General features: G+C 39.0%; 1 protein-coding gene across 3 annotated transcripts; it reads left to right on the top strand.

Moving 5' to 3' along the window:
• The first annotated feature begins 710 nt into the window (after window positions 1-710).
• Window positions 711-22960, top strand: LOC309700858 (protein NLRC3-like). 3 transcript variants are annotated; one of them, XM_082524733.1, is made up of 11 exons: window positions 711-970; window positions 2525-2603; window positions 3068-3190; window positions 3344-3466; window positions 16349-16427; window positions 16583-16811; window positions 17373-19149; window positions 19269-19442; window positions 20287-20463; window positions 20745-20791; window positions 20981-21610. In XM_082524733.1, exons 2-11 carry the CDS (start codon window positions 2557-2559, stop codon window positions 20989-20991), a joined length of 2787 nt encoding a protein of 928 aa, XP_082380859.1. In that variant the 5' UTR covers window positions 711-970; window positions 2525-2556; the 3' UTR covers window positions 20992-21610. The 3 variants fall into 3 exon arrangements, with proteins under 3 accessions (XP_082380859.1, XP_082380858.1, XP_082380860.1); XM_082524732.1 differs by lacking the exon at window positions 20981-21610 and adding an exon at window positions 21622-22960 and having other exon boundaries at window positions 712-970; XM_082524734.1 differs by lacking the exons at window positions 711-970; window positions 2525-2603; window positions 3068-3190; window positions 3344-3466; window positions 20981-21610 and adding an exon at window positions 21622-22960 and having other exon boundaries at window positions 15202-16427; window positions 16568-16811.
• Window positions 22961-22984: the final 24 nt, after the last annotated feature.

The raw sequence follows: 22984 nt of genomic DNA, 5'->3' as shown, positions 1-22984 counted from the left end.
TGGTCAAATACACACATAACTAATGCATAACTCAATACTCAACAAACCACACACAAGCAAAATATCACAACAGCTTTGTCTCTCTAACCAGATTCTGATCAGGCTGCCCCTCATCTTTAAGTCCTCCTAATAGTGGTACTTATGTACGACACAATCCTGGTAACAGTGACGGAAATCCTGTGACCCCACCTGCAGTATCAGATATGCCCAGACAGTAACTCTGGCGATTTTCATCCATTTTTATGGAAACAACCTGCCAAACAAATTCCAAAGGGCAGCGGCAGTTTTATCACAAATCACGGTTATAGTGTTATGATTGACTTTTGAGGTGTCAGAGGTCACAGCCTGGCCCAAACACTGAACAAGACACTGTAAGCAACATGGGGTGGTAACTGAGAAGATAAGCAACTCAAAAAGATGTTTACTTATCAGGAAATATCTGATGTGTGAAAACTATATGGCTGCGTGGCAGTGTGCACAAAGAACAAAAGGATGAGCATGCTGTTGCAGAAGTCAGTCTCAGCACAGCATGATGAAGGATGTCTCGGGTCCTAAAATGTGTCACAGTGGGAGATGAAGCCATTATGAAGGATGCACAGTTGTACCCTTTAGAAGTATTTTTACCTTCTCAATGTGGAAGAACAGAGGAATGAAAAGTCTTTAAACAGCTACTGCATAAACAGATCACCTGATGTCACAATGCTTCATGTTATGAATTCTGTTTAAAGCGGCTGTAAATATGAAACACGTCCTGTCACACCTGAGCTCGTAAAATACAGCAAACAAAACTGTCAATGCTGTAGTTAACAATCCTCCCTCTTTATTTCGCTTCCTCCGCCTCCTCCACTCAGAGCTCTGGTGGGAGGGACTAAGAGGATTCGCGATCTTTGCTGAGTTTTGTGAGTAGGCTTCCGGGACGAGGCTCGTTGTAATGACTGAATCCTCGCAGCTGGAAGCTTTTTAAAGACAGGTGAGTGGCTGAGATCAGAGGTGTGATTATAGTGTTAAGTGGCCGTTTTTGTGCGTCCACAATATGATATATTATTACTGTTACTCATTGCGTCATGTTCCGAAGGAGGATAAACATCTTTGTAATGTTTTCTAGTGTCTCAGTCTGCAGTTTTAGCAGTCTCAATGACATTTTCTGGGTGTCACGTGTTTTTCTGTGACCTGCCCCGCGGTGCGTGGGCTCCGTTTGGCTTGTTTCGTGTTTTCAGTGTCTACAGACGTCTCTCTCTCTGCTTGTTTCTGGGCAGCTGTTCAGTTTCGGTTGCTCACCGGAAATGTTTGTGAACGGACTGGACAGGTGAGTCTGCGCAGCCGCAGTTGAAGGTGTCCGAGTTCTCTGAAACAAAACACACCTGTTAAATGCACCGAGTGTCTCACGCCCACATCCGCTGATCTGTTTTCACTGAGGTGGGCGGGGAAGCCCCGTGACGGCCCGCGGGGAAAACACACCGGGTTTATCCAGGATGATGAAATTCTGAACGTTTGCCTCCTGCTTCCTATAAATACAAGAGAAGAGCCCTTTGTTGTCATTTTACATGTAGAACGAAAGAGTAGATGCGCCACACCAACTGTGCAAGATTATAAAACTACTAGTAGACAGTGGGAATAAATGGAAATCAGGAGAGAAATATAGTTATTAAATTAAGAGAAATGTATCGAAAAAATAAGAAAGGCGAACTTTGGAAAACAAAATAGTTGCAAAGTGCCTTGAGAAAGTGCAAAGAAAAGACACGAAAAGTCCGTGTGTGAGTGGCCTGAGTGATGAAGGTTATAACTCAGTTACATTTACTGACACTAATTCCATTAAAAACATGATTAAAAATATTAAACTGCACACAGAGCAACAAGATAAGCTGAGCAAAGTTAACACACTGATGCTCAGCTGCATCAAATTTTATGGAAACTTTTATAGATGTAAGGATTTAAAATGTATCCAGAAAGTCTCTCATTAGATGTTTTTGGTTGATTTAAAGTCTGTGATGTTGCTGTAGTGGCCGCTTTTCAAAAATCCAAGTACTGATCAAAAGTCTGTATACACAAACGTCCTACTGATTTTAAAGCTGAGGTGGCCACAGCACAGCTGGATTCTGTCAAACCAGCAACAAAACCTAACATAAAGTCAGTCAGCTTGAAACCAGATTCATTTTGTGTTAAAACAATAATTTTACTATAAAATCAGCTTCATGCTTCCTTTTAATATTCCGTGATTCATGACTGAACCTGAGGGTTCTTTTTAGGAAATTATGAGGAGAGCTTGGGTGAAATAACGTGGAGAACACATGAGCTCTCATGCAACATGTGTGTAATAGATATATAACAGCTGGTTATCTGGTTCAGACTAACATCCTGCAGTTTCCTGTTACCATCACCATCAGTGACATCTATGGCAGTAATGAGCTGAATATTTCTGAATGAAAAGCATTATGAACGCTGCAGCTTATATACGTCTGTGACATGGAGACAGTCGTATTAGTGCGTTCATGACATTTTGTTTTTTGTCACCATCATTTCTCAGAATGATGACCTGCAGGTCCACGAGGAGCCACCATGAGTCCGCCCATTGTGTTTGACAGACAACCTTCTGAAAACATGATGTAAGTCAGCATTATGCATTTCTGTATAATGAACGGTAACTTGTTTTTAACTCCACACAGAATCATTTACAGAAGACTTCACTGATGTGTATGTGGTCCTACAGTAGAAACATTGCTTTATTTTGTATGTTTCAGTGTTCATAAAGCATTTTCCTTTCAGAGCTGTTTTTCCTTGTTTCACTCCAGACTGTAACTGATGATTATTTCATCGTGGATTTATAATTGATCTGCTGATTCCTTGTTTGCTTGAATAAAAACTATCACAAAGTGCTGTCTTCAGATGATAATTAAGATCAAGATCAAATCCAGTGCAGTAGAAGTAACTCAGAGCTGCAATGAAGCACTACTCGCTGAACTAGTTACTTAGTTACTTCTATCTTTTATGTATTTTCTTGTCAACTACTTGACAGACAATCAGACAATGATGGTTGCCGTCTTTCCAGTTATCTTCTGGTCTCTTCCAGGGTTTACCAGAGGTCAGTTTCTCTTGAAGCAGATTCTGGAGTCAGCTGTTTGTCTTTGAAGAGTAATGAGTCAAAGGCCGAACCTCTCCCTTTTAAAGAAGGCCTTTGCTGTGCTGAGCACAGGCAAGCTATTTCTAACATTCACGTTTTAGCTCAAGACATCCTGATCAGCTTTACTGTTTCTTAAGTGTTGATTTCTTGACTAATGATAGTTAATACGATACAGGAAGCTCAGTAAAGCATCACGGGTAATGCTCCATGGTTGTCTTCTAACAGGATCCATCACAGATCATCAGAGGCTGAGTCTAAACTCAGCTGTTTGTCCTTGAAGAGCAACAAGTCAAAGTCTGACCCTCTGCTGTTTAAACCAGGAGTCTGCTGTCCTGATCCCAGTCTGAGGTGAGGTCTTCAAACTGCTTCAGTTCTGACCTGCAGACACAGTAAAATACATTTAACCTCCTAAGACCCGAACTCTTCCACGGCATGCATTTTTAATTTCTCTTTGATAGTTGGGCATATTGGAGCCCGATGAACGTAAATACAAAGAATTATCAGATCTTTTTTTTTTTTTTACCTTATTTTTGTTTTTAAGAAAAATAAGAGCTACATATGAGGATATTCGTTTAAAATTTTGATAGAACAGTAGAAGTATAATGTCCTCGTAAATGGATATCAGGCCCTTGTAGAGCAAAATTGAGTATTTTGGTCTAAATAACCCAAAATATGATGTCCACATATGTGGACACCAGGTAACAGTGTAGTTATAAAGTGTATGTTTATCAAATTAAGAAACAATACCTTACTTTTTATATAATGTGTAACAGTTTATAGTAGCCTATGAATAATTCTAAATGTATAGTTATTTAGAATGAAGTCAAAAGCTGTTTTACCGTTTACAATAAAAACATGAATGTTATACACAAGTTTATTATATTTTACTAAAATAAAATAAAAATAAATAAAACTAGGCATGAAAAAATATTTTATTTAACTAAGACAACAATAAAAACTAGACTTTTGAAAAATTGTTTAAAACTAAAATAAAATTAAATATATATAAAGAAATATCCTTAGTTTTAGTGTCTATTAGTGTGGTTGAAAAAAACATTACTAAAACTTGCCTGATGGCATGGATGGATATGTTTATCGAGACTCTAGATGTCTGAGTAAACTGCTTTTAAAACGTTTTTATTTTTTTAACACCTGTACTGATTTTTGGTCATTTTCCCTCTGATGTGTGTCCTCCTTACAAGACTGATTAAAAAGACTGAAACACTGAAATCAATAAGACCTCAAATACAACTAAACTTTTACAAGAATAAAAACTTAACTTAAACAAAAACTAGTCTGGAAAACTAACTGAAACTGTACTTAATTATAAACAAAAAATTAAATAAAAAAACTATAATAAAAAACTATAATAAATATATTAACTACAAGCGTTAAATTTAATCATTTACATTTCCAACAGGAAAATAAATTATGATGTAATTTTTTCTGTCTTATTTGACTCTTAACTCTAAACATAATGACTATGGTGGGGAAACACGGAAAACACTAACACTTAGTTGAGACAAAGATCGGGAAGCAGTGTTTCAGCTAGAATAATAGTTAAAAACAAGAAAAACAGGAACCAAAAGCCTCGGCCCATGGTGTAATGTTAATTTTTATTTGTCATTAGTTGGTATAATAAAGAAATAATAATTTTGTTATCAAATTTTCTGGCAGCTCAGAGACTTAGTGTTCTTTACCTTTAGACCCATGATGCATACAATACCAATAAATAGAGAGTAAATTGTTGTATTTTACCCAAGTTGTTGTAAGTTGCGGTATTTTTTTCTAAATCCAGTCACACTAGTAAGTAAAAGTGAAAGTAGCCAGATTAAAAACTATATTAACCAGTGAGAGAGCTGGGACACAAAGGTTAACAGTGTATTACATCGGGGTCACTCCATCTTCTCTCTTATACATGCTTTAAAACACTAAACGTCACAGATGGACACTATGCAAGATAAGATAAGTCTTTATTGTCGTTGCACAGTCATACTTAGTACAATAGTACAACGAAATGCAGAACCCAGGCTGTGGAACTCTCTACCCCCGGATTTAAGAAACACTGGTTCTCTCCCTCAGTTTGAATCTCAACTCAAAATCTATCTGTTCAAGTCTGCATATTCACTGTAAACATATTGTTTATTTTATCTTTTTTTATTGTTCTTCATTTTGTTCTACTATGTGTTTTAGTCTATTGTTAAGTGTCCTTGTGTGTCTTGAGAGGAGCTTTTAAATTAAATTTTTTTTTATTATTATTTTTATGCATTATAGTGAACTGTTAACAGTTACTAAACAATATTATTAATCCACTCTCTCTTAGCAGTCTACATTCATTCAAATGTATGAATTCAGTGTATAAATATTGTAAATAAGTGCTTACATATTCAAGGTTTTTTAATAAGATAATGTAAGTTTGTAACTGAGAATTGATAAAAACGTATTTAAGTGTGAGAAAGTAAAAGGCGTTTTAAGGACTAGCTGAAATTACTGAACTCCCATAAGGTTGATTCTCTTCATCTGGACGTAGCGTTTTCAGTGGCAGAAAAGTTTCATTACTCAGCCGAGTGACTTCTTCAGTCGTTGGATGAGTGATGAAACGTCTCTCTCACTGAAAATGCTACGTCCAGATGAACAGACTCAACTTTTTGGGATTTACTTACCAGGAGTGACTGTACATGCATCAAGATTCTTCCTAAACTACTAAAAATTAAATAAGTTTTTATCACCATTCATTTTTTCATGTATTTTTCTTTTTTAACAATGCAATTTTAATAAACTTTTTTTATGAAAGTAACAAGGGATTATACTTTCACATTAAATGTAGTAAGGTCTTTAGTTATTTCACATAAGTTTAAATTAAACGTGAAATTGTACATTTCATTTTTGGAACATTCTGGTCTGCATAAATGTAACAATTGTAAGTTGTTTGGGTGCAAACACTTGTAAAAACCCAACTAGTAATTGTTCCTTTTAAACATGGACTTTAGAGTCTAAATTTATAAAGCCCCACTGCACATTTGCTTAAGTGAAGTCAAAGTTTGCTACATGTTTATTTCATGTTCAGTTCATAATTATGACTTCAGGGATCCTTACATTGTGTCTGTCTCTAATTCTTCTTCTTTTTTTTTTTTTAATTTATATTTTTTTTTATTAAGGGTCAAAAGCAGGCATTCACAGTATGTACATCATGTAAGCATACTTCTTGCTTAGGTTATCTGCCTTAGATACCGAAATAGTATTTTAATTTACATCCGAGTCATAAAGAGAAAATATTTACAACTATAGAAGCAATTGAAACAATCACATAATCCGAAATAAGAAAAAAAACAAAACCAACAAACCTACAAACAAAACAAAAAAACAACAAAAAACAAAACAAAAAAACAAACAAAACGGATGTGTTGGTAGGGGCTGATCCTATAAATATATACTCTCATACATCACAGTTATTGGTTTGTAAAAATAAAATCTGGCCTATGAGGCGTGATATATTTGACCCAGTTTTCCCAGTATGATGTAAATTTCTCCAGCTTGTGGTTAACAGAAGCTGTTATCTTTTCCATGTTATAGATTTCCATTGTGATTTCCATCCATGTACTTATGTTTGGGCTCTCCGGGGATAAACATTTTCTGGTGATACTCTTTTTACAGGCCACCAGTAGAACATTTACTAAATGTTTATCATATTTAGGCCATTCCTGAGGTATATATCCAAAGAACATAGTCTTACTCTCGAGGGGTATTTCGCATTTAAAGATATCCTGTAAGGCATTATGTATTTCTCTCCAATAATCCCTCAAGATAGAGCAGTCCCAAAAAATGTGGTAGTGATTTGCACTTTGATTTCCACAGTTCCTCCAACAAGCAGGGGAGTTATCATCATAATGAGACTTCTGAGAAGGTGTTATAAAATATCTAATTATGCACTTCCAACCGAATTCCCTCCACTTTTGTGAGCTGGTACACATCCACTGATACCTCCATATTGCCGTCCATTCTTCCTCTAATATTTTTATCCCTCCTTCCTTCTCCCATTTTGTTCTAATATATGAAGTCGAATGTGGTTTCAAATCCATTAGACCCTTATACAGACATACAATTCTATCAATAGTTTCTGAGTTATAGCTTTTTATAAACAATTCCATCGAGCGTGTGTTTATCATTGTTACATTTCTCATCTTCGTGTCAGCATAGTGCCTTAACTGCAAATATCGATAGAAGTCTTGTTTTTCTAATGAAAATGTCTTTCTAAGCGTGTCAAAGCTGAACAATTTTCCATCTTTCATTATACTACGCAGGGCTGTTATGCCCTTACCTGTCCAGTCCTTGAATCTAGAATCCAATTCATTAGGCTTGAACTCTGAGTCGTAAGCACACCATTTAAGAACTGTAATATTGGTCTCGAGTTTATATTCCTTTATAATAGTTTTCCATGTTTTAAGGGTCCTTTTCACCCACAGGTTATCAATGTTTTTTATATAGGTTTGTAGATTATTGTCAGCTAGAATTGCCTGAATAGGAATAGACAGCATTTGTTCCTCAATGGTTTTCCATTGGGCAGTGTATGATGGGTTACACCAGCATATTATTGCTCTCATCTGCGCTGCAAAGTAGTAGTATCTGAGGTCAGGGAGGCCCCATCCTCCCTTTTGCTTAGCCAGCTGTAGAGTTTTGAGGCGAAGCCTTGGTCTTTTACGTTGCCATATATATCTAGATAACATTTTGTCCCACTCATTAAATTGACTTTGGTTAATCTCTATTGGTAGGGTTTGAAATAGATACAAAAATCTTGGCAATACATTCATTTTAATAGAATCAGTTCTTGAATTAAAGCTAAAGAAAGGAATTAAGTTCCATCTTACTATATCTTCCTTTATTTTTTTGTATAAGGGTAGGTAATTCTGTTCAAATAATTTTGTAAGATCTTTCGGTAAATTTATGCCTAAATATTTAAAAGACTCCGTTTGCCATACCAGGGGATAACTACATTTTATTTCTTCTGGTGGGCTATAATTATATAAGAGTAGCTGGGTTTTACCTATATTAATTTTGTAGCCTGATAATTGGCCGTATTGTTCAAATGATTGCATCAGTTTGGGTAAAGAATATGTTGGGTGTCCAAGGTAGACCAAAATGTCATCCGCATAGCAAGCCAGTTTATATTGCGTCCCTTTAATAAAAATTCCCTTAATGTCTTCGTTTTGCCTAATGAATTGAGCTAGTGGTTCCAAGTATAATGCGAAAAGTAACGGTGACCATGCACAGCCCTGTCTAGTGCCCCTTTTTAGGGTAAAACTGTTAGATAGGCATCCATTAATTTTAATCCTGGCTGTAGGATTGTCATATAGTGCTTGTATAGTTTTAATAATCGTATCATGAAAGCCAAATTTATATAATACCCTGTAAAGGAACTTCCAGTTGACGGAATCAAAGGCTTTTTCAGCGTCTACACTCATCACAATTGCTTTGATTTTATGTTTTTGTATATGGTCCATAATATGTAATGTCTTTCGTATATTGTCCTGTGTTTGGCGTTGATGTATGAAACCCGTTTGGTCGTTACATATCAATGTTGGTAGGAACTCTTCTAGCCGTTTGGCCATGATAGATGTGAAAAGTTTATAGTCTAAGAACGGAGATTGGCCTGAAAGATCCACATTCCATTTTTATCTTTGCCTTCTTTTGGTATAACTGAGATAATTGCCTCCTTCCAGCTGGGGGGCATTTGTGCCTTTTTCAAAACCCAATTCAATGTAGGCAGTAAAACAGGTATCAATTCCTTTTTAAATTCTTTATACCACTCTGCCGTGTAACCATCTGGTCCTGGTGATTTACTTAATTTAAGCCTATTAATTGCAGCTTTTAATTCTTCTTCAGTTATGTTCATTATCATTGCTTGATTTTGTTCTTCATCTAAAGTGGGTAAGTCTAGAGCAGGGGTGCCCAATCCCGGTCCTCGAGAGCTACCGTCCTGCAGCTTTTAGATGCATCCCTACTCCAACACAGCTGAATCAAATGGTTTGATTACCTCTTCAGCATGCCATCGTGTTTGGCAAAGGCCTGATAACAAGCCATTCATTTGATTCAGCTGTGTTGGAGTAGGGATGCATCTAAAAGCTGCAGGATAGTAGCTCTCGAGGACTGGGATTGGGCAGCCCTGGTCTAGAGGGTTCAGGAAGCTATCAATCTGAGCTTCAGTCCCGCCAGGGGCTTCCGAGTATAGGGTTTTATAGAATCTTTCAAAGGCTTCCTGTATTTCATTTAATTTATTTTTTATCACTTTTGTACTTGGGTCCTTAATTTTATAAATTGTATTTTCCGCTGTCTTTTTTTTTCAATTTCCACACCAATATTTTGGTAGATTTAATGCCACTTTCATAGTGTCTCTGTTTCAAAAACATTAAATCTTTCTTGATTTCTTGTGTGGCTAGATTGTTAATTTCGTTCCTAATGTTTTTGATTTCCCTTAATATATCCTGTGCTAAGTCCCTTTTATGTCTTCTTTCTAGTTCCTTTAGTCTCTTATTCAACTCCTCTAGTTTTCTATTCTTATCTTTTTTCCTAAATGAAGTTATTGCTATAATTTTCCCTCTTAGTACCGCCTTCAAAGTATCCCATAGTATGGGAGGTGGTACTTCTCCAGTATCATTGAACTCTAAGAAGAGACTAATTTCTGATTTAATTTGTGCCTTAAAAGGCGAATCATTCAATAGACTTGAGTTCAATTTCCATGTATTATTTTTTAACCGTAGGTTAAAATCAATGGATAAGTATATTGGTGCATGGTCACTTATATCTATCGTCCCAATTCCACAAGTATGTATTTTATCCTTATCTTTACCAAATGTTATAAAATAATCTATCCTTGTATAAAGAGAGTGTGGAGCAGAGTAGTAAGTATAGTCCCTTCTATTAGGAAAAAGGTCTCGCCATATGTCAATTAATCCTACCTCCTCAAAAAGTGCATTCACTTTGATATATGGTGATTTCCTATCATACGTTTTCCTGCTAGACGAGTCTAATTTTGGCTGTAGGTGTATATTTAAATCCCCTCCACAAATTAAAAGGCCTTCTGTTTCTGTTACCATAATATTAATGATCCTTTGGAAGAAACTAATATCACTCTCTGGCGGAGCATAAACATTTAAAAGGGTGATCAAATTCCCATCTATTTTTCCTTTTACTAGAATAAATCTACCCTCTTTATCACCCATTTCAGATACTTTTTCAAAGTTTAATTTACTTGAAATAAGGATTGCAACTCCTCCTATGTCCTGATTTGTATGAAGAAAAAAACAAATTAGTAAAACCCATTCTCTTTAATTTTACGTGCTCTTTATCTGTCAAGTGGGTATCCTGTAAGTAGACTATATGGGCTTGTTCTGCTTTCACTTTAGTTAAGATTTTAGTACGTTTAATTGGATTTAACAGCCCATTAACATTGAAAGATAGAAATTTTACTTTATCACTAGCCATATGTAATCAACGTATGTCCATGGAACAAATAAAATGAAACTTATCAGATCTACTCCCTAAACAAACAAAGATATCAAACATAGGTAACAAGTAGAAAAAAAAACTGTGGTTCCAAGGCTGGGGTCTCTAATAAGTGACCCTGGGTAGAGCTAGAAAAAGCGTCTAGCTGTGAGGGAAAGCCTCTCCCATATATGGGCTGAGGGCCCCCGCCATGGCACTTGAGGCGAAAGAAAACAAAGTCGTTGTTCATTACACAGAAAGTGTGTCTTTATGCATCCCTCGCTTATATCTATATAATCTCATCCAATTGGGGTAGAGATATACACACAAACATCTTGAAATATATATAACACCGGGTATTTTTACCTCCTTTTAAAGCCCGACAGTACTTATAACTCCTCTGATGAGGGTATGATCTGTCTTCTGAAGGTTCGCAGTCTCGCCCTGATATCTTTCTCTCGCTCGTCGTCTGTCCCTCGCTGAGTTGATCCTCTCGTTGTTTCCCAGGCGGTACAGGACAGCTGCTCGACCAGACTCTCCTTCGATGTAGTCACATTAACTGGAAGCCCTCTGTCCTTCATGTCTGTGGTCGCCTCCTCCGCCGTCTGATACAGACATGTTCCATCCTCATAAAACACTCGTAGTTTTGCCAGGAACGGAGTATGGAAGCGGATATTTTTCTGCTTTAACACCCGCTTCACCTCTACGTACTCCTTTCTCTTCTGCAGTACTACTGGAGGGTAATCATGGTCAAAGAATATTAATTTCCCATTCAGAAAAACTTTCTTCTTTTCCCAAGCTCTACGTAGGATCTCTTCTTTAACCCTATAGCGGAGAAATTTGACTATTATTGATCGCGTTTTATCTTGCCTGTCTCCGGCGGGTCTTGATGCCAGCGCCCGGTGTGCTCTCTCGATGCCAAACTCCACGGTAGGGTTTATCTCCAGAGTGTCCCGCAGTAGTTTTTCCACATGTCCATCATAGACGAGCCCTCGGCTCCTCCCGGAACATTATATACAGTGGGGCAAAAAAGTATTTAGTCAGCCACCGATTGTGCAAGTTCCCCCACCTAAAATGATGACAGAGGTCAGTAATTTGCACCAGAGGTACACTTCAACTGTGAGAGACAGAATGTGAAAAAAAAATCCATGAATCCACATGGTAGGATTTGTAAGGAATTTATTCGTAAATTAGGGTGGAAAATAAGTATTTGGTCAATAACAAAAATACAACTCAATACTTTGTAACATAACCTTTGTTGGCAATAACAGAGGTCAAACGTTTACTATAGGTCTTTACCAGGTTTGCACACACAGTAGCTGGTATTTTGGCCCATTCCTCCATGCAGATCTTCTCGAGAGCAGTGATGTTTTGGGGCTGTCGCCGAGCAACACAGACTTTCAACTCCCACCACAGATTTTCTATGGGGTTGAGGTCTGGAGACTGGCTAGGCCACTCCAGGACTTTCAAATGCTTCTTACGGAGCCACTCCTTTGTTGCCCGGGCGCTGTGTTTTGGATCATTGTCATGTTGGAAGACCCAGCCTCGTTTCATCTTCAAAGTTCTCACTGATGGAAGGAGGTTTTGGCTCAAAATCTCACGATACATGGCCCCATTCATTCTGTCCTTAACACGGATCAGTCGTCCTGTCCCCTTGGCAGAAAAACAGCCCCATAGCATGATGTTTCCACCCCCATGCTTCACAGTAGGTATGGTGTTCTTGGGATGCAACTCAGTATTCTTCTTCCTCCAAACACGACGAGTTGAGTTTATACCAAAAAGTTCTACTTTGGTTTCATCTGACCACATGACATTCTCCCAATCCTCTGCTGTATCATCCATGTGCTCTCTGGCAAACTTCAGACGGGCCTGGACATGCACTGGCTTCAGCAGCGGAACACGTCTGGCACTGCGGGATTTGATTCCCTGCCGTTGTAGTGTGTTACTGATGGTGACCTTTGTTACTTTGGTCCCAGCTCTCTGCAGGTCATTCACCAGGTCCCGTGTGGTTCTGGGATCTTTGCTCACCGTTCTCATGATCATTTTGACCCCACGGGATGAGATCTTGCGTGGAGCCCCAGATGGAGGGAGATTATCAGTGGTCTTGTATGTCTTCCATTTTCTGATGATTGCTCCCACAGTTGATTTTTTCACACCAAGCTGCTTGCCTATTGTAGATTCACTCTTCCCAGTCTGGTGCAGGTCTACAATACTTTTCCTGGTGTCCTTCGAAAGCTCTTTGGTCTTGGCCATGGCGGAGTTTGGAGTCTGACTGTTTGAGGCTGTGGACAGGTGTCTTTTATACAGATGATGAGTTCAAACAGGTGCCATTCATACAGGTAACGAGTGGGGGACAGAAAAGCTTCTTACAGAAGACGTTACAGGTCTGTGAGAGCCAGAGATTTTCCTTGTTTGAGGTGACCAAATACTTATTTTCCACCCTAATTTACGAATAAATTCTTTACAAATCCTACCATGTGAATTCATGGATTTTTTTTTTCACATTCTGTCTCTCACAGTTGAAGTGTACCTCTGGTGCAAATTACTGACCTCTGTCATCATTTTAAGTGGGGGAACTTGCACAATCGGTGGCTGACTAAATACTTTTTTGCCCCACTGTATCCTTAAATTTTCTCGTCGGGATCTTCCTTCATAGTTGTTAAGGTTCAAAATATTGGGGATGGACACCAGAGGAAAAACCCACAATAACAACACTGGTCCGGTCGGGTTGAGTCAAACGATGATTTAATGATCACACACGTGGGAGATGGACACTGTATGCAGACAGTCTCAGATCTCGTCTCAAAAAACACATCACCATAGTTTTATGAAATCAGGGTATTAGAACGCCCCTTCATGCGTAGTGACAGGTGTAATACAATCAATGTTGACAATTTTATTTAACACAAAGAATAACATTGTCTCCTTCCCGAGGGCAGACGCTGACTGCCCCCGTCTCCTGGAACCGTCTGTACCCTGCTAAGACACAACATGGCAGCTACAAGGACTCTTTCATTTGTTAAGACCATCAGTGTGTATTGCTCTAAATCAAGTATATAATATTAAATGAATATTGCTGGATCAGCTACTTCTACTTAAAACATATTAAAACATGACTAAGCACAAAATCACCAAGAATAACATCTTATAAGTGCTGTGTAAGCGCGTGCGGCCTTCCAAGCTCAAAGCCTTTGCCCTCCATAGATCAGCCAGACTCGCGCTGGCTGTAGCTTTAACCTTTAATTAACTTGAGCACAACTCTAAAATAAGCAACAAACTGCAATGTGTATGGAATGATCAGGGTTACATCTGCAATGGAAAATCATGTTATTATTCTGGTACCTGCAAGGAAAAAGATCAAACTGAAATTATAGCCATCACTGTAAATGCAAAAGATAATGTAAGGTCAAAAACTTCAATTTATGCTTAATGCAAAGCTGGTTATATACTTCTAATGAACTAATAATGCCATATTAAAATATTAAATGATAATGAGAAAAACATCCCCTCCTTATTTTACAATTCCCTCTGTTGACCTCTGGAGAATCCAGAGGTCACAAACAGTTGTGTCCCTCCTTGGCCTACACATTCAGTTCTACATGCATCATTGGCATCATGGATATTGGAGTAATGACTCCAGGGTCCACTGCCCTCACAGACATACTTTTGAACATTCTTCTGGCACAAGGGATGAGACAACAACAAATAACCATAATACCCACCACAACAGACAAAGAAAACATGACCGAAGCGATAACCCCCTTCCACCGTCCGAACACTGAGGTCAGCCAGCCTTCTAACGGATTACCAACACCTGAGTGATCATGCATAGTTTCAGAAAGGCTCTTTAGGCCCTCCAGAGCCTTGGTTACCGACCCATCTGGAGCAGTATTGTTTGGAATAAAGGTGCAACACTGATCGGCAAACATAGAACACACGCCCCCTTTTTCCGCTAACAACATGTCAAGGGCCATTCTATTCTGCACTCCCATTAACGAGGTCGGACCCACCTGCTCCGCCAACCCCTCCATGCCGTCTCTGGTCAGGTTAGAGAGCCTCAGCACATTGTAATGAACATAATTAATCCTATCTACATTCTTGTTTGGGGTCACTGGAAAGAAAGCAGAAATTATTGGAATATTTTCAAACCCGGCTGCTATTTGGTCAACAAGTTTAAATTCATTTGGAACCCCCCTGGGCACTCCAATGGAGTCGATCCAGGTGGGGGAATTCATTCTAGGGTCATAAACATTTATGTCATGTATTCCTCTCTTCCTCAAAATGTGTCTTTTGCGCCTGGCTGCCAAAGTGCGCGTATTGTGTGAGGGAATTGATTTTACCTTATTTCCGATTAGCATAAGTGGCGCTCCTAGTCTCACCATCGCGCACGTCCCCACGCTCCCAAGAGGAACACGAACCAGTAGAGTCCTGTGCCCGCAATAGTAATACAGCCCGCTCCTAGCCCAAGTCCCAATTAGGGTGGCTGCATCACTCACATTGTTGGTGGTCCTCCCAATCTGGGTGACCGAACACCAACTGGGGTCAATTTCCCCCAACCGATATTTAACTTTATCTGTGGAAAACTTAAAGCACGTATAATTATCTTTCCGGGGCATAAACGGCCCTACTTGCGTGAGCTTGCCAATAGGGGGAAATAGACTGGACAACACAGTGCAGTTCCCCGTATTCACAGCTCCTCCTCTGATTTTTTCACACCAAGCTGCTTGCCTATTGTAGATTCACTCTTCCCAGTCTGGTGCAGGTCTACAATACTTTTCCTGGTGTCCTTCGAAAGCTCTTTGGTCTTGGCCATGGCGGAGTTTGGAGTCTGACTGTTTGAGGCTGTGGACAGGTGTCTTTTATACAGATGATGAGTTCAAACAGGTGCCATTCATACAGGTAACGAGTGGGGGACAGAAAAGCTTCTTACAGAAGACGTTACAGGTCTGTGAGAGCCAGAGATTTTCCTTGTTTGAGGTGACCAAATACTTATTTTCCACCCTAATTTACGAATAAATTCTTTACAAATCCTACCATGTGAATTCATGGATTTTTTTTTCACATTCTGTCTCTCACAGTTGAAGTGTACCTCTGGTGCAAATTACTGACCTCTGTCATCATTTTAAGTGGGGGAACTTGCACAATCGGTGGCTGACTAAATACTTTTTTGCCCCACTGTATCCTTAAATTTTCTCGTCGGGATCTTCCTTCATAGTCAAGTAACTTATTTTCTTGTTGATCCATGACTTTTATCATCTTATTCAGCGTCTGTTCCAAATTTTGAACACGGTCTTCCACTTTTTCAATTCGTACCTCTGCCTCCGTTATTTTTTGATTAACGCTGATAATCTCTGATTTAATACCAGTTAATTGTTCTTTTATGTCTTTTCGGAAGTCCCGAATCTCCTCCAAGATTTTTGTCAAACTTACGTCGGCACTTGAGGGAGCTGGGTTAGCATTAGCTTCGCCTTCTTGTCCCTTCGTAAGAGAGCTGCTCCTTGAATTTTCTGCATCTGCAGTTTCTGCGGCGGTGGTTTCTTTGTTTGCACGCGTCTTCCCCATTCTTGCCCCTCTCATCTGTTCGAGTATTATTTGTAGGTCTAGTATTTGATGGTCTGAAGGGACGAAATAACTATTTTCACGAGGGAGCTATTACTTTAGGCCGCCATTCAGGATGGTGACGTCACCGGAACTCAAGCCAACTTCGAGAAATAAAATCCCTGTCTCTAATTCTTGATGATTTCTTCACAGCGTGGACCAGCAGACCTCAGGAGCTCCTAAAGGCCGGTCTGCCCACGATCATCAAACACACCTGGACTCCATATTTATGGTCTGTACATGCACAACAGTTATTCTGGCATCTATACGGTTCAGTCATTTCTATGCTGCACTTGTAGTCCAGCACATTGTTAGTGTTTACAACATGAATCTGATTGGCTTGATGATTTCAGTTTGATTGGATATTCACAGAGTATTGTGTTCTAGCTGCTGGAGGACAACATCATCGCTTTTGTGAAGAGTGAGCTGAAAAAGATACAGAAGGTTCTGAGTCCAGATTACCCACAATGCTTAGAGAATCAAAGAGAGGTTGATGAGTTGTTGGAGGGTGAGGATGAAGAGGAGAGGAAGAGAAGTAGAGAAGCATTTCTGAAGATCACACTGCACTTCCTGAGGAGAATGAAGAAGGAGAGGCTCGCTGACTGTTTGCAGTGCAGTAAGAATATTTCTCTAAAGGCTTAAACAGAGACTTGCTCAGCATAAATAATTTATAACTAGTTTATGCTACCTTTGCTAGATTTCCACCAAATGCTGTACATATTTGATCAGTTACTATGGACCTGTGCTTTGTCTGCTTTCTGTTTCTGACCGTCTCTGGCTTTGGGCTCCCTCCTCCCAGCATCAAGCTTCGCTTTTGGCTGGTTTTAGCCTAAGTAGATTCGATTTTCAAATGTACCTCACCATCCAAGCAAGCTAATAACACCAACAGACTTCTTTAAAGTAGAATTACGTTTTTTTTTTTTTTGTTTTTTTTTTTACAAATGGTACATTGGCACCATTTGTAAAAAATAAAATGGTGCCAATGTACTTAAATGAAGTCACATGCTTCATTTATGCCAAGCTTTTGGTTTTTTTGTAATGAAAGGCTGATTTTATTTGCACTTCAACAAGAATCAAAATGACAATTATTCTGCGTCAGCCAAGAGTAAAAAACTTTTGTGTGCCAGTATTATGATGTAAATTCTCTTTAAGTACAGGGTGTTCTTTGTTCTTTCAGAATCTCCTTCCATGTGCCAACAGAATCTCAAATCTACTCTGAAAAAGAAGTTCCAGTGTGTGTTTGAGGGGATCGCTAAAGCAGGAAATCCAACCCTTTTGAATCAGATCTACACAGAGCTCTACATCACAGAGGGGGGGACTGCAGAGGTCAATGAAGAACATGAGGTCAGACAGATTGAAAAAAATTCCAGAAATCCAGACAGACCAGAAGCAACAATTAGACAAGAAGATATTTTTAAAGGCTTGCCTGGAAAAGAGGAACCAAAAATAGTGCTGACAAAAGGAGTGGCTGGCATTGGGAAAACAGTGTTAACACAGAAGTTCATTCTGGACTGGGCTGAAGGCAAAGCCAACCAGGACATCCAGTTCATATTTCCATTCACTTTTAGAGAGCTGAATGTGCTGAAAGAGGAAAAGTTCAGCTCGGTGGAACTTGTTCATCACTTCTTTACTGAAACCAAAGAAGCAGGAATCTGCAGGTTTGAAGACTTCCAGGTTGTGTTCATCTTTGATGGTCTGGATGAGTGTCGACTTCCTCTGGACTTCCACAACACTGAGCTCATAACTGACCCTAGAAAGTCCACCTCAGTGGAAGTGCTGCTGACAAACCTTATAAGAGGGAAACTGCTTCCTTCTGTTCACCTCTGGATAACCACACGACCTGCAGCAGCCAATCAGATTCCTTCTGACTGTGTTAACATTCTGACAGAGGTCAGAGGGTTCACTGACCCTCAGAAGGAACAGTACTTCAAGAAGAGGTTCTCAGATGACAAGCTATCTGATAAAGTTCTCTCACATATGAAGACATCACGAAGTATTCACATCATGTGCCACATCCCAGTCTTCTGCTGGATCACTGCTACAGTTCTGGAGGATGTGCTAAAAACCAGAGAGGGAGGAGAGCTTCCCAAGAACTTGACTGAGATGTACATTCACTTCCTGGTGGTTCAGACAAAACTGAGCAACATTAAGTATAATCAATATAGTAAATTTGAACCAGATAAACACTGGAGTCCAGAGAGCAGGAAGATGATTGAGTCTCTGGGAAAACTGGCTTTTAATGAGCTGCAGAAAGACAACCTGATCTTCTATGAATCAGACCTGACAGAGTGTGGCATTGATATTAAAGAAGCCTCAGTGTACTCAGGAGTGTTCACACAGCTCTTTAGAGAGGAGAGAGGACTGTACCAAGACAAGGTGTTCTGCTTCATCCATCTGAGTGTTCAGGAGTTTCTGGCTGCTCTTCATGTCCATCTGACCTTTATTAAGTCTGGTATCAATCTGATGGAAGAACAACAATCAACTTTCCAAAGAGAAAACCTTTTTTACCAGTGTAGTGTGGATAAGGCTTTAGAGAGTCCAAATGGGCACCTGGACTTGTTTCTTCGATTCCTTTTCGGTCTGTCACTGCAGAGCAATCAGATTCTCCTTCGAGGTCTGCTGACACAACCAGGAAGTGGCTCACCGACCAAAGAGGAAACTGTCCAGTACATCAAGATAAAGATCGAGGAAATCCCTTGTCCAGAGAAAAGCATCAACCTGTTCCACTGTCTGAATGAACTGAATGATCGTTCTCTAGTGGAAGAGATCCAAAAGTCCCTGAGATCAGGAAGTCTCTCCACAGATAAACTATCTTCTGCTCAGTGGTCAGCTCTGGTCTTCATCTTACTGTCATCAGAAGAAGATCTAGATGTGTTTGACCTGAAGAAATACTCTGCTTCTGAGGTTGCACTTCTGAGGCTGCTACCAGTGGTCACGGCCTCTAAGAAAGCTCTGTAAGTGGGTACAGATATTGGTTTGGGTATTTTGGTTCATGTGATAGTTGTTAAAACCAGATTTTTTTTTCTCCTTTTCTTTTAAATATGTGTTTATTTATTCTCCTATGTTTTTCCAGACTGAGTGGCTGTAACCTTACAGAACGAAGTTGTGACGCTCTGTCCACAATTCTCAGCTCTCCATCCTGTAGACTCAGAGAGCTGGACTTGAGTAACAATGACCTGCAGGACAAAGGAGTCAAGGCACTATCCAGAGGTCTGGAAAGTCCACATTGCGCCCTGGAAACTCTTAGGTCAGTTCAATATCTTCTGTTTTACTGAGTTGCTTTAAAAATGAACATTTATGTATTTACTTTTTTTCATTGTCATTGCACCTCATATTTGTTTTCCAAAATCTCAATTTAAGAAAATGTACTTGGCATTATGACATCCATCCATCCATCCATTCGCTTCCGCTTATCCTTTTCAGGGTCGCGGGGGGCGCTGAAGCCTATCCCAGCTGTCATTATGACATTTAAAAAAAAAACAAGAAAAAGAAAAAGAAACAAAAAAGTGTGTGTGTATTTCTCTTTATTGTACAGCTGGGTGACGATTGTTTGATCAGAGAAGGTAATTTGGGGTTTAGTGTCAAAGGTGACTAGGTCACCCAGTATTTGTCCACAGTGATTCTGGAGCATCTGAAAGTCTGCTAGTGATGGGAAATGCTCTTTTCAGTTTGAATACACTGTTTGGGTTTGTCCATCAGCAGATTCAGAGGTAAGCCAAATGGGTGTGGATAATATGTAATATAATATAGAATAACCTCAATCTGCAACAGTTGCTGCACAGACAATGGAGCTCTTTCTCTAAGATTCACAGATTGCAGTATTGTTTCATTTTTGTATTATTTAAATTTTATTTTATTTCACTTTGCAGCTTGTTCTTTTCACTCTATAAGTTTTTCCCTTACTGGGCTATTTTAAATCGCTTTTATTTAATTGTGTTATTCTACTTCATTTATGGCCTTTTTAAATAGATTTTGTTTAATGCATTGGCTCCTGTGACACCCTTTTCCAACTCCCTGGATAAAAGAAGTATAATATATCTTATCTCATAAAATTTAATATATCCTAGTTAATGGTAGTTTTGCGTTTGCAGGTTGACAGGCTGCATGATCACGCATGAAGGGTGTATTGCTCTGGCCTCAGCTCTGAACTCCAACCCCTCCTCCCATCTGAGAGAGGTCGACCTGTCCTACAATCACCCTGGAGACACAGGAGTGAAACTTTTGGCTGCTGAGTTGAATGATCCACACTGGAGAATAGAAAATCTCAGGTCAGCAATCACCCTGATTAAAAACATGAAAAAGTCCTCCTCCGCATCTACATGCAAACTTAACTAGGATTAGGATTTTCAGTAGTTCTGTGATATGCAAAGATTTCTTTTGCAGACTATTTGCTCTTAGTTGTGTTTACCAAAGGGATACTTCACAAATATTACAACAATCTTTCTATATTTGGTGTTTTGCTTTATTTAACTTTATCTGCATCTTAGTGTTTAGAAGTATTTGCAACGTAACAAAGGAAGATAATAATTTCTCCTCCCATATCTTGCAGAGCTGACCCAGTTGGAATCGATTGGTTAAAATCAAGTCTGAGGAAGTGTAAGTGCTTTTTTTGTTTTTTCTAATGTACTATGTTTATACTTCCCCTGTTGAGCTCTTTCCCCCACTTTCAATGAGTCATAGTTTTTCTTTTGAATTACTTTCTCTTATTCATCATGATATAGCATTTTGTGCATTCTTGCATAGTAAATGTTACTGTATAATGGTAAATGGCCTGTATTTGTATAGCGCTTTACTAGTCCCAATCAGACGAGGCTGCTGGACACTGGTGCCAGGGGGCCCTCTGACCACCACCAGTAGGCAATGGGTGAAGTGTTTTGCCCAAGGACACAACGACCGAGACTGTCTGACCCAGGGCTCAAACCGGCAACCTTCCGATCACAAGGCGAACTCCCAGCTCTTGAGCCACGATCGCCCCTCTGCTTTAATGCAACATTAAAACAAACATTTTATATATTGTATTATTTGTGCTTCATCAACCACATCAGGGCTGAATGTTAAGTCCCGTTCTTTTAATTCATACATGGAGGGGATGGATCGCAAACCTTTTTAATTTAGAGTTTTGATCTTGAACGTCTTGATTCTTTTCAAACCATTTGCAGTTTTCGGTACTGCATATGTTGAGCTTGTTTCCCTTAAGTATTTTCTCATGTCATATCAAATATGAGTCCACCGACATGTCCTCAAACGTCCCCAGTGGCAGGCTACAACACACTGGAGGAGGTAGTTTTACCCCAGATGGAAACATCACTTACTAAAAAAATAGACTTAGCCAAAAATCAACTTAATGCAGTTTAAATATAGATATACATGAAAAACAGGAAACTTTAGACAATATTAACCAAAGATTTTTATGCTCTTTTTGGTAGATTTCTGTGAATTCACGCTGGACCCAAACACAGCTCACAAATTCCTCAAATTATCCGAAAGCAACAAAAAAGTGACAGACCTGAGAAAGGAGCACCCGTATCCTGACCACCCAGAGAGATTTGATTACTGGCCTCAGGTGCTGTGTGAAAATGGTGTGACTGGTCGCTGTTACTGGGAGGTCGAGTGGGTTGGAAAGGTTTATATTGCAGTAAGCTACAGAGGGATCGGAAGGAACGGAGACATTGATGCCTCAAAATTTGGAGGCAATGAGCAGTCCTGGTGTCTGACCTGCACTGATGGAGGGTATAGCGCCTGGCACAACAACAGCGGGACTCCCATTACAGTAACGTCATTATCTAATGTTTCTCACAGAGTAGCAGTGTATGTGGACTGTCCTGCTGGCACTGTGTCCTTCTACAGAGTCTCCTCTGACACTCTGATCCACCTCCACACCTTCAACACCACTTTCACTGAAACTCTTTATCCTGGGTTTGGTTATGGGGTGAAGTTGAACTCATCAGCCTTTCTGTGCACACTGTAGACCAGAAGCATGGACAGAAAACTCACTGGTTCCATTAATACTGTTTAACCTTAAAACTGATGAAGATTGTGAAATATGATTTTGGAATGAAAACTGACAGAACCAAGTTTGAACAAAAACCCAGAGTGAGATGAGTGTCACTGAACTTTTCATTTCACTTTTATTTATATAGTGCCAAATCACAACAACAGCTGCCTATATTATATATTTATATTGTAATGTAAAGACATTATAATAATAAGGGTCTTTTAGACTTTAAAATCTTGGAAAAGGTCAACTTTCAAACCAGGTACTGTACACTGCTCTGTTTATGTTTGTTGTGTTTATCTTCATTTTGTATTTATTTTAATTTAATTAGTTTTAATGCTGTAAGAAAATAATTTCACAATTCTGGGCTAAAGACTATTTTGTCTTTATGAAATTTGTTTATACACTGTTAATACATATAGTTTTATTTGTCTCTCATCTTGTTTGTTTGTTTATTATACTGCCTTTTTTTATTTTGCAGTAGTAATAGTAACAGTAGTAGATGATAGTAGTAGCATAACAGTGCCTAATGTTTGGGGTAAGTAACAGTAGCATCTGTAATGGAATATAAAGAGATTTAAATCTATAGGCTACAGCAAAAGTGTTTTTGTTGATGTTTTTAAACAGTTCACCAGAACATGTGGTCTTCATGTTTGAAACTCTGTATGTTAATGAACATACTGATGCTGTGTAATGTAGGTAAACAAGGGTTTTGCTCTTTTTTTTCTGTGTGAGGCTACAGGTTCTTCTTAAAATCTGCCACAGTCGTATTAACAGTTGCATTTCAATATGGT

Source organism: Aulonocara stuartgranti (genome assembly GCF_965226115.1).
Source record: "Aulonocara stuartgranti genome assembly, chromosome: 23".
NCBI lineage: Eukaryota > Metazoa > Chordata > Actinopteri > Cichliformes > Cichlidae > Aulonocara > Aulonocara stuartgranti.
This window is presented reverse-complemented; position numbering and strand designations above follow the sequence as displayed.